Raw genomic sequence first — 12605 nt, 5'->3', positions numbered from 1 at the left:
GTGAGAGTTAGGAGAGTTAGAGCTCACATGGATCAGAACCAGTTTTCCTAGTCCTCCGTTTATACCATTTCTTCCCTGTGCCCCTTTTAAGTGTGAATGTTCCTGGGAAGTGGTTTGTATATAATAGGCTATTTAATAAGCTTGGATTTGAGGTTACTTGGCAACACAAAACAAAGAATGGCCAGGGGATAGTCTTAGAGCAGCAGGTGCTCATTGACCTCTAATTTTTTGTTTTGTTTTGTTTTGATACAAACTTGAGTTTTATAGGTATTATTGTCATTTATGACAAGTATTTTTATATATAGAAATGTTGTTGCTAGTTTATAAATAAGTCAAGTAAGAGTTTAAAATTGAATCCCCTCAGAAATTGAGGAACAATAAAAAGCATAGCCAGAGGTTGTTTTAAAAAATTACCAGGCTGGGCACAATGGCTCATGTCTATAATCCCAGCACTTTGGGAGGCCGAGGCAGAAGGACCACTTGAGCCCAAGTGTTGGAGACCAGCCAGGGCAACATAGCAAGACCCCATCTCAAAAAAATTATCATATGTCTAGAAAGTTTGTTTTGTCTTCATTTTATTTATTTATTTATTTGAGATAGGGTCTTCCCCTATCACCCAGGCTGGAGTGCAGTGATGTGATTACAATTCACTGCAGGCTTCACTTCCTTGGCCCAAGTGATCCTCCCATCTCTGCCTCCCAAGTACCTGGGACCACAGACATGTGCCACCATGCCCAGCTAATTTTCTTCTTTATTTTTTGTAGAGATTTAAAAATTGCCACTCACTATGTTGCCCAGGTTGGTCTCAAACTCCTGACTTCAAGCAATCCTCCTATCTTGGCCTTACAGATGTGAGCCACCACACCCAGCCATATTGCACATTTCTAAGACAAGTTTTTAACTGTAGGATCTATATTTTTCTAAAATGAAGTTCTTTTTTTTTTTTTTTTTTTTTTTTGAGATGGAGTCTCACTCTGTCACCCCCAGGCTGGAGGGCAGTGATGCAGTCTTGGTTCACTGCAACCTCCATCTCCCAGGTTCAAGCAATTCTCCTGCCTCAGCTTCCCAGGTAGCTGGGATTACAGGCACAGGCCACCACGCCCAGCCAAGTTTTGTATTTTTAGTAGAGATGGGGTTTTACCTTATTGGCCAGGCTGGTCTTGAACTCCTAACCTCAAGTGATCCGCCTACCTTGGCCTCCCAAACTGCTGGGATTACAGGCGTGAGCCACCATGCCTGACCAATTTTTTTCCTAATTTGGGGAGAGCTAAATTTTAGAAAACTTGTTATATTGTTTAGCTCATTGTCAGGGAATGTATGTTTAGAATTGCTCCCAAAATTCTGTTCAAGGAATGAAGTATCAATTATTTCCTCTGAAAAGCCGTTTTTCTATGAGTTCTTAATGAAACCATCCTTAGTATTAATTGCTCTCTCTTTTTTAACTTTATTTTTGCATATACTTGTTAGTAGTTGTTAAGTAGTCTGCCCTGATATTCTTACTATGAATATTCATTCTGTCTCTTTTTCTGGTTTCTTTTCCTGTGATTATTCTTAAATTCATTCCATAGAGTTTTAGCAGCAGGCTTCTTGTTGGCTTGATGTCTTCTCTGGGGATCTCATCTACTTTCTTGCCACTTATGTCCATTCTCCAGGCTTTGCTGAGTTCCAGATGCTTGTTAGACATTTTCATCTACATGTGCCCCACAAAGCTCGGATTCAACTTGTCTCAAATAGGACTTCCTCAGACACCCCCAAAACAAACAAACAAAAAATGTTCTTTTTAATAGTCCGAAATCACCACTCCCTCAGACACCCCCAAAACAAACAAACAAAAAATGTTCTTTTTAATAGTCCCAAATCACCACCCTCTCAGTTACCATACCATTTCCAATCGCGCTGACATAGTCTTGGTCATCAAGTGATACATCAAGTCAGCTTCTGTGTCTCTTAAATCTAACTCTTATTTCATGATCATTTTTGTACTCATTACCTAATTTAAAGGCCTTTATTGTTATTTAGCTGGGTGATTAATTTTCTTTTTCCTTTTTTGAGATGGAGTCTTGCACTGTCGCCCAGGCTTGAGTGCAGTAGTGCGATCTCAGCTCACTGCAACCTCCACCTCCTGGGTGCAAGCGATTCTCCTGCCTCAGCCTCCTGAGTAGCTGGGATTATAGGTGCCCGCCACCACGCCCGCCTAATTTTTTGTATTTTTAGTAGAGACGGGGTTTCACTATGTTGGCCAGGCTGGTCTTGAACTCCTGACCTTGTGATCCACCCACCTCAGCCTCCCAAAGTGCTGGGATTACAGGCGGGAGCCACCGCCCCCAGCCTTGAATATCCTCTTAATCATGCTTCTTGTCTACAATCATACCCTGCCAGTTTAGCCTCTGTACTATTGCCAATTATTTTTCTTTATTGTTTCGCTTCCTTGCATAAAAATCTTTGGTAGCTCCTCACAACCTACAGGATAATGTTCATACTATTATGGTGTGTAAGACTAAGATCCTTTAAAACCTATCTCAGTGTACCTTTTTAACTTCCATACTAATCCCTTCTTCCCTTGGGTCATAACTGTCCTGGAGTGCGCCACCATCCCTGTGGCATGTGCTTTCATGGCTCTTTCCTTCATCCTCTTCCCTTGACTGAAGTGTTCTTCTTTTTTTTTTTTTGAGACCCAGTTTCGCTCTTGTCACCCAGGCTGGAGTGCAATGGTGCGATCTCGGCTCACCACAATCTCTGCCTCCCGGGTTCAAGTGATTCGCCTGCCTCAGCCTCCCGAGTAGCTGGGATTACAGGCATGCACCACCATGCCCGGCTAATTTAGTATTTTTCATAGAGACGGGGTTTTTCCATGTTGGTCAGGCTGGTCTCGAACCCCCGACCTCAGGTACTCTGCCCTCCTCAGCCTCCCAAAGTGCTGGGATTACAGGCATGAGCCACCGTGCCCGGCTCGTTCTTCTCTTCTTTGTTGAATTCCTACTCATCCGTTAGGACTGAGCTCCAGTGTTAGCTCCTCTCTGAACTCCTCTTTTCCAATACTTTTTCAGACTTTACATTGATTGTAATTCTTTATATTGTCTCTTCTTCTATACTAAGTTCTTGAAAACAATAGTTACATGTATTTATCTTTTTTCCCATGACCCTTTGCAGTACCTGGGATATAGTAATCACTCAATGAATATAAACTGCACTTACTGGCATGCTCAAGGAATGGGCTATTAAGGTAAATTGAATTTTTGGTTGATTCAGTAGTAAAGCTTTTTTATCAATATATGACAGTTTTTCTAAAATGGTCAAAGTATCTTTTTGACTTAGTATTGTGGAATGAAATGGTCTTAATATTTGAGAACTTGTAACCACCCTGTGATTTTTCTTTCTGAAATAAATACTATCATCATGTTGACATAGTACATTGTCTTCCCAGGATTAATGGGCTGCTTCAGAATGACTTCTGCCTGCTCTTTAAAAATCATATTTTCAGGCCTCATTCCAAATGTATTGAATCAGAATCTTTAGTTTGGGGGCCCAAGAATATGTTTCTAACTAAAATCTCCAGGTGATCCTGATATGCAACAAAATTTAGGAACTAATAAGGAGGCTGAGACATATTGACAAGGTATATAACCTGGACAATTTTTTTCTCCCTTTTCTCATATAAATTCTCATTGATTGGAGGTAAGTAATTTGAAGCTTTTCTGCTGTTTGGGTATGCTTTAATAATCCTATACAATGTCATTCATTTCCTTCAGCAAGGTATCCTGTTAAAAGTGGCTGAAACCATCAAAAGTTGGATTTTTTTTTCTCAGTGCAATAAGAAGGACGACTTACTTCACAAGTTGGTAAGTGGTCACTTCTTTTTGCCACTTTTCAGGGTTCTAGGTTATTAGTGAAATAATTGGTGAATCAGAATTTGTTTTGCTATCAATTTGGGCAGTACTTGATTTTTACTAGAGATTCTGCAGTAACTCAGGATCTTTTAATTTGGTCTTACTGGTATTGTTTATAGCTTTTAAAGAGGTTATTAGCCACTCAGAATGGAATATTCTGATAGTTATTGAAACTTTATTTGTTAGATCGCTAATTTACTATTGCCCTCTTCCTCCATTGACAGGTATTCCTCTCTATAGGTAAAGGAATATGTCATTAGTGGGATCAATTCAATCTGTTAAATCACAGAATTTCCCAAAGACTCGAAACAGTCAACCTGAAAGGTCTTTGTGATTTTTGTGAGGCTTTGTTTTTTTCTACTCTCTGCTGTAACAGAACTCCAGAGGGGAAATACTTCAACCTTCTGACGTCCTAACAATACAAAATCCAGGGAGTATAGCCTAAAAATTCAAGTTATGTGGTTCTCATGGCTCCCAGAAGGAGTAATGTAGTTACGTAAGCAGGTTTCAGGATCTCTGCTGGCCAGTGACCTTAAGAATTATCATTCTTATAAGTTAACATTTGTAAAGAGATTGTTTACAAAGTGCTTTCACATTTTGATTTGGTAATCTAAACACCACTATAGGATTTAGTCCACTTCAGTAATGAGAAAACCAGGAAGGTTCAGACAATTCAGTTTGTTTTAATAACTTACTGAGTGAATTGTCTAAAAATGTTCAGCTAGTAAGTGATAGAGCCAGAATTTGAACCCAGGTCTCTTGGTTCCAAAGCCATGCTCTTTCTGCTATAGCATACGACCTCTCTAGCTCAAGTATTATTATTTTTTGGCTGACTAAAATTACTTTTTAGCAATCCAAATTGTCAAGTTCTTTGTTCAGGGTTTCATCTTTGTTGAAGGTGTGTTGAGAAGGTCAATGAAGTGTCTTATCGTCTACATATAATGCCATTTTTATCCAGGTGGAGCCATCTCATTCTTCAGTGATACTAGGACTGTGGTAAGGTATATGGATCCATATACATTTTTCTGTGATTTAATCATAGTCTGCCTAGGCCTGGTCTTTTCATTCTTGATTCTGTGTCACTGGCCACATGTTTCATGTGATGTTTTTACTATACAGTGCCAGCTTCTGTATGCATCCCTTTTGTGCCTATATTATGGAGAACTATAAGAATACATACCTAAGGATTAGTTTACTAGTAATGGAACAAGAAATTGCCAAGTTGGCTTTTGGCGTGAGATTGCTTGACTTTTTCCCCTTGATTGTGACGTATTTAAAATGTTGTTAGCTATGAAGATATTGAAGCAGGCCCTCATTTCTTTTGTAAGAATATTGGCAATTGCTCTGTGATATCTGAACATCTTACTATTGTTCATTTTTATAGTACTTTTCTTAAGAATTAAAAAAATCCTTTATAGCAACCATGATCATAGTGGTAATAGCACTTTTTAGCCTATAAAGTGCTTTCACACGTGTTATCTTATTTGATCCTTGTATCAAAAGTCCCATGATATCCAAAGTGATTAAGATCTTTGAAGAATACTGACACATGAATAAGTTCCCTTCTCTATCCCTAAGGAAAAAGAAATCAGAATCTCTTAATTTTTTATCTGTGCCTTCTCATAACCTTTCATTTCATCCATGCAGAAAGGAATTCCTAAGTACTTTCTCATGCCACTTCCCTATTAAGATCCTGGAAAGATCTTTATCAATCAAATCAAGTCCAAATTTGTCACGTCAGCACTAAAGAGTCTGCGTAATTTGGCCCTAACCTACCTTTCCAGCTTTGTCCACCAGTATTTGTATCAATGAACCCAGTCTTCATTTTCCTTTATTCCATACTTATTCTGTATGTCTATGTTTGTGCTCTTATACTGTGATGGAATTCTTTCTGTTTTTTTTTTTTTCTTGATCCATTAGAATCTTTTCAATAAGCACTCCTAGCTTTTTCTCAAAGCTTTCCCAAAACTTCAGCCTATTGTATCTCTTATTTTCTGCATCAACCTAGTAATAATTACGTTGTGTTCTATAAGTTTTTGTATTGTAATATATCCAACATGTGCTTTTCTTTATTGTTTTAATTATTGCATAGATAGTGACAACCGTAATAGCTAACATACAGTGCTTACTATGAGCCATTCTTCTTGGTATTTTATAGATATTGACTTATTTAATCCTCATAACAACCCTATGAAGTAGCTACTGTTATTATCCCACTTTTGCCAAAGAGGAAACTGGCACAGAGAGCTTATTAATATGCTTAAGTTGTGGAGCAAGGATATAAAGCTAGACACTAAGTCTTGGCACTCAGACTTGTTGAAAATGTGCCAAAGTTTACATAGTACACATCCCAGGAGCATAGAGCCTCCAGCCATGCAGGTGATACCTGCTAATACTTAAATCGATCAGAATTAGCATCTTTTCAGTTTCTTCATTTGTTTGAGACCTGGATCTGGGCTTCCCAGTCCAAATAGGACTGTCATGACATGTTTCTTAATTTGCAGGTGTCAATTTTTCTGGTAGTTTGATTGTTACCTTGTAACACAGTTAACATGTTTTCTGCAGTTCTTATTTTTACAATCAAAGAGTAATACATAATTTTACATTTTATCCTTAAGAAAGAAACTTAATTCATTAATGTGATTCAATTTAAAGTTATAATAATCAGAATATAGTTCAAGTTTTTCCTCTATGTGAGGCAATCTAACCACTAAGATAACACCGTTTTAGTTAATTTGGAGTGTCTTGGTGCCTTTCAAGTTTATTTGTATGCATAGATGATTGTAGGTTGTTGGTTGATCACCTTTTTTTTTTTTTTTTTGAGACAGAATCTCCTTCTATTATTCAGGCTGCAGTGCAGTGGCACCATCTCGGCTCACTGCAACCTCTGCCTCCCAGGCTCAAGCAATTCTTGTGCCTCAGCCTCACAAGTAGCTGGGACTACAGGTGCACGCCACCAAACCTGGCTAACATCTGTATTTTTAGTAGAGATGGGGTTTCACTATGTTGGCCATGCTGATCTTGAACTCTTGGCCTCAAGTGATCTGCCCACCTTAGCGTCCCAAAGTGCTGGGATTACAGGGGTGAACCACAGTGCCCAGTCGGTTTGTCACATTCTTAAATCAGATATTCCTAATGCTATTAATGTTTCCTCTAAGCACGTTGGTTTTGGGGAGGTGTTATCCCAGTTTTACACATAAGTCTGATGCCAGGGAATGCTGTTAAAGAAAGTGAGTAACTGATTAAGCAGAATATCTGTGAAGAGAGAGCACTCCCATTGAATATTACTGGCTTTTCCACTCTCTATCAGCTTTAGCCTTCAACTAGTTAGAGTTCTTCAAACTTACCTTATATAGGTACATAGAAGTCTCATAAAAGGTATGGTCTAAAGCTTTTGTAGCAAAAGTTTGATTTTTAATACTTGCATTGAATATGGCTGTGTCTAATTGGGGAACCAAATAGTAAGATCAATTTCAGAGATTACTCAAAAAGCTACCATGCCCCATCTCCTGCGCTCCTTTTTTCTCCCCTCTGAAAAATAGTATAAAGTGAGTTGTGTTGCTGTTTTTATGAAAGTGGGGTGGGATGTCAATTAAGTGGTTCCTAATGTTAGAATCAGAATTGTAGGAAGAGAGAAGAGGCAATTGTTCAAATATGAAACATAAAAGTGCTGCAGAGGTACATGCAGAGTGTGTCAGTAGATGGTAAAAAAAAAAAAAAAAAAAAGCCACATCAGGCTAAAAGAAAGATCAACATTCTGTTGAGAAGATGCTCTCTTTTTGGACTGAAGATAAATAAAATATATCTAAATGCACCTAATATTAAAAATCTTCTTCTCTAAAAGTGGCATATAACCCTGATCAAGAGGTCATGGGCTCAGTTTGATATACGGTTCACTGCATTCTTGCTGAAGTCCTCATTATGATCAGCTAGGCCTGGAATGTGTGGTGTGGGAATGATTAAATTAACTAAGAAGAGCAAACCTGTTGCCTTCACACCCTAGACCTAATGGGTTTTACTTTAATTGCTAATGGCCTTTACTTTAATTGCTAATGGCCTTGTCCATCATTCTCTTTATTTTGATCATATAGTAGGATCACTCTAGTACTAAATTTGTTTGTTTGGTTTTGGTTTCTTTATTTTTTATTTTTATTTTTTTTGAGACGGAATCTTGCTCTGTTGCCCAGATTGTAGTGCAGTGGCACAATCTCGGCTCACTGCAACCTTCGCCTCCTGGGTTCAAGAGATTCTCCTGCCTCAGCTTCCCAAGTAGCCAGGATTACAGGTATGCGCCATCACGCCCAGCTAATTTTTGTATGTTAGTAGAGATGGGGTTTCACCCCATCTTGGCCAGGCCATATTGGCCAGGCTGGTCTCAAAATCCTGACCTCAGGTGATCCGCCCACCTTGGCCTCCCAAAGTGCTGGGACTACAGGCGTGAGCCACTGCACCCGGCCTCTATTTGTTTAAATTTAAAAAAAATACAACTTTAAATTTTCTTTTGAGACAGACTATATGCAGGGAAACACAGCTACCAAATGCTCAGGATTTGAAATCAAAATTCTGGGAAGTTACTTAATCTCTTTGGGCTTTGGTGTTCTCCCCTACATAATGGAGAGGAGGATGATAAGGTACATCACAGGGTTACTGTGAGAATTCACCTGTCTGCCCTAACAGTGCTACCTCATCTCTCACCTCTCTACCATGTGTACTCTGTGCACAATCTATTAATAATATCATCTAATATCGACGACTCACACTTCCCCAAATTAGAAAGGCTTTTATCCTGTACCATCCCACTTCTCCAACTCCTTTGTCTGGTCAATTTTTGTTCATCCTTTAAAACTTAGCTCAGGCTTCACCTCTTTTACTTTCTCTGACTTCATTACAGGCTTGGTCCCTCTATGCCATTTTCATAGTACTCTAGGTGTATTTCATCACACTCCTTTGCATGTTATATTGCAACTGTTTACTTTTTGGGTCTCTTCATTAAACTACGAACTCTTTAAGAATAGAGACTTGTATATCTTTTTCATTTTGTGTCTTCAGTGTCAAGCCTGATGCCTGGCTTATAGACGATATTCCTTGATAGATGAATAGAAAGAAGAGAGGGAGAAGTAAATGAGCTGGTATATGTGAAGGCATTTTGTAAACTATAAAGTGCTATGCAAATGTTAGTGTGATTTTACATTGCATTCCTTAATAGTGTATTTTAAAATATCTGAATATCCATGTTTAGGAGGCCTTGATCCTGCTAATAAAATTCTTAAATATTGGCTATATTGTTACAGCTTCAGGGACAGCATCTTTTATGTTGTAGGATTATATTTTCCATGTTGTGCCCTAGCAATTTAATCAATTAGGCTTAACTAGACAGGTTTGTTAATCTGTAATTACTTTACATCTTGTTATTAAAAATTTATATTTTACATCTGATGGCTCAATAATGTCTATCTCAACCTTTATTGTTTCACATTTACATTGAAAATAAAACCCATCTATCATACTGAAGGTAGATTGGACTGTTGTTTCTTCTTGAAGTATCTTCTGAAAATAAACACCACCAAATTTTATTAGTACATTAGGAGCTTAGCGTTTAATGCAATATTATGTATGTGTTAATACCTCTCTTCTGGTATTTTAATGGCAAGGATATTGGATTCCGACTCGACTCATTACATACCATCCTGCAACAGGAAGTCCTGTTACAAGAGGATGTGGAGCTGATTGAGCTACTTGATCCCAGTATCCTTTCTGCAGGGCAATCTCAACAACAGGAAAATGGACACCTTCCAACACTTTGCTCCCTGGCAACTCCTAATATTTGGTACTGTCCAGAAAACACCTATTCTTTGACTGCTTACATTGAGAGTATTAGCAGAGGAAACCCATTATCATGCTCTCCATTGTAAAGGCGTAAACATTCCATACATTTAGCAGTACAATTAAAGTAACAATATGGGGGGAAAAGTGCCTTTGTAAAATAAATACTATTTAAAGTGAAGCTAGGGAAAAAAATCCAATTTGGTTATTATATACTTCCAACTCATTAAAATTAGTTCTGTGCTCAGCAACCTAGCAAATGGGTATAACAAGTGCCAAAAAGTTACTCTGCCAGGTGCAGTGGCTCATGCCTGTAATCCCAACACTTTGGGAGGCTGAGGTGGTAGGAGTGCTTAAGGCCAAGAGTTTGAGACCAGCCTGGGCAACATAGCAAAACCCCATCTCTACAAAACATAAAAAAATGAGTTCAGGTATGGTGGCATGTGTCTGTAGACCTAGCTCCTTGGGAGACTGATATGGGAGGATTGCTTGAGCCCAGCAGTTGCAGAGTGCAGTGAGCCGTGATCACACCACTGCCCTCCAGCCTGAGCAACAAAGCGAGACCCTGTCTCTAAGGGGGAAAAAAAAGAATTTCTTTTACCCATACACCTATTCACATGTGTGCATGCAAACCTAACCTTCTTTGTGTTTCTTTATAATTAATAGGTTTTATCATAACTATATTGTAGAGACACCAAGAATAGGATGGGACATGGAGGTGGGCAGTTGATTCTGGCTGTGTTGGCTGAGAAAAGATCACAGGGAACATGATTTGATGATTCAGACCATCCTATAACTTTTCAACCTCTTGAACTATTTGAGTCTAGAGAAGTACCGTGCAATAATCTGTTAAAAGAAAAAAAAAGAATGTGTAGCAAAAAGGGATTATATGTAAAAAATTATTGATATCTTCTTCCTGTTAAAGTACTTTATTAAATTTGACATAGAAGGGAGGAATGAATCAAGAAGTACACTAAATCACTGTTCAAACTGTTCAAGTTATATAGGCAGTGACATTCATTGGCCTCAAGGTTCTGTATTTATGTCTTCCCTGTCACACTGACAAATGCTTCATTCTGCAATCACTCAGATATGATCATGAAGAAGTAAAGCATCTTGTCCTTCAAAAATATGAGAATTTAAGGAGCTGATAGAAGGAACCATAAGTTTTAAGAATTTACTACCTTACTAAGTTTCCTTTACCACAAATATAATCAAGCAACTATGAGACCTATAAATGATTTTAGAGTTTACTATTAACATATAAAAGTATATGATGAGATTCTGCTTTATGGTATTACCAGTATTATCTAAAAAGTAAAGGATTCTAAAGGAAATTAGGGCAAATATTTATTTGTTTACTTATTTTTTGAGACAGGGTCTCACTCTGTTGCTCAGGCTGGAGTACAGTGGTGTGATCTCGGCTCACTGCAACCTCAGCCTCCTAGACTCAAGTGATCCTCCCGCCCTAGCCTCCCAAGTACCTGGGACTATAGGAGCATGCCACCACACCTGGCTAATTTTTGTATTTTTTGCAGAGACAGGGTTTTGCCATGTTGCCCAGGCTGGTCTTGAATTCCTGTACTCAAGTGATCTGCTTGCCTCAGCCTCCCAAGGTGCTGGGATTACAGGCGCGAGCTCCTGCACCTGGCCAGGGCAAATATTTAATAAGAAATTGCATGTGATTTTCTTTGCAATATGATTATTATAACTCTTTCCAAATATTGCTGATGTTTTTCAGCTATTCTCAGACACATCCCCCTTATACTCCCCTCTTTCTTTTCTTTTTTTTTTGAGACAAGGTCCTGCTTTGTCACCTAGGCTGGAGTGCAGTGGCGTGATCTCGGCTTACTGCAGCCTGCTCAAGTGATCCTTCCTCCTCATCCTCCTGAATAGCTGGGACTACGGATGCATGCCACCACACTTAGCTAATTTTTAAATTTTTTGTAGAGAAGGGGCCCCACTGTATTGCCCAGTCTGGTCTCGAACTCCTGGGCTCAAGTGGTCCTCCCACCTGGGCCTCTCAAAGTGCTGAGATTACAGGCATGAGCCACTGTGCCTGGCCCCCTCTTTCTTATATATACACATTTTCACCAAAGCATTCATTGCTTTAAAAATGTATTTTAGTTTGTTAGACTTGTAATTGATATGAATTTAAAAATGTGTACATATTTTTATTTCAATTAAAGCAGTATAAAAGTACAAACCTTGTCCATATCATGGTCTGTGGTAAGTATGTATATTCCAAATTAATGATGATTATTATTTAAAATTAGAGGACTTTATTCAAACAATTACTCATCAAGTGTGTATCATTTCTAATTGGAAAAATGTGTACATGTTCTTGATATAGTATGTGTTTCTATGCAAATAAAGTTTGATTTTAGGAAAAGGGATTTATAATATCTCTGAAATAGTATTTTTACTTTTAAATCTATAAGATTTAAAAATGTCTAATTTGCTTTTTAGGTTAAGGATTCCATATATTTTATATTTTTTTAAAAGTGGTTTCAGAAGATGCCTATTGTTATATTTATTATCATTTTTATTAATGTCATAAAGAGAAATGTAGCAATTTCTTTGGGGTCACAGAAGAGGGGTTGGCTAAAATTAGAAGTAACTATTTCAAGCTTTTGGTAAAATCTTCACAGAAGACTTGGTGTCAGAGGAAGGTTTGAACGAATAGGATTTTGGTATTAAATGTAAGATGACACCAGGCAAAAAGGAAAGAGAAGAAAGAGATGTTCTGGTTTACAGTGCTTGGAGTTGAGGGCTGGGATGCTAATCTGACTCAAGACATGTTCTGGGCCAACTTCTGAAGGATTTTGTAGACTGAGCTAATGAAGTTTGATTTTATCCTGCAGGCAACGGGTGATATTTCTAGCTCCAGATTCT

General features: G+C 38.2%; 1 protein-coding gene across 27 annotated transcripts in view; it reads left to right on the top strand.

Moving 5' to 3' along the window:
- Window positions 1–12605, top strand: part of VEZT (vezatin, adherens junctions transmembrane protein) — an 83148-nt gene that overhangs the window by 33797 nt on the left and 36746 nt on the right. For 14 of the 27 annotated variants that reach the window (XM_030819825.1, XM_030819824.1, XM_030819805.1 and 11 more), the window contains 2 exons: window positions 3750–3839; window positions 9539–9714. In XM_030819825.1, the coding sequence (XP_030675685.1) occupies window positions 3750–3839; window positions 9539–9714 (266 nt within the window). Of the gene's footprint in view, window positions 1–3150; window positions 3224–3749; window positions 3840–4845; window positions 4889–9538; window positions 9715–12605 lie in introns of all 27 variants that reach the window. The other 13 variants (XM_004089147.3, XM_030819826.1, XM_030819809.1 and 10 more) reach the window with 6 other exon arrangements.

Source organism: Nomascus leucogenys, chromosome 10 (genome assembly GCF_006542625.1).
Source record: "Nomascus leucogenys isolate Asia chromosome 10, Asia_NLE_v1, whole genome shotgun sequence".
Classification (NCBI taxonomy): Eukaryota; Metazoa; Chordata; class Mammalia; order Primates; family Hylobatidae; genus Nomascus; species Nomascus leucogenys.
This window is presented reverse-complemented; position numbering and strand designations above follow the sequence as displayed.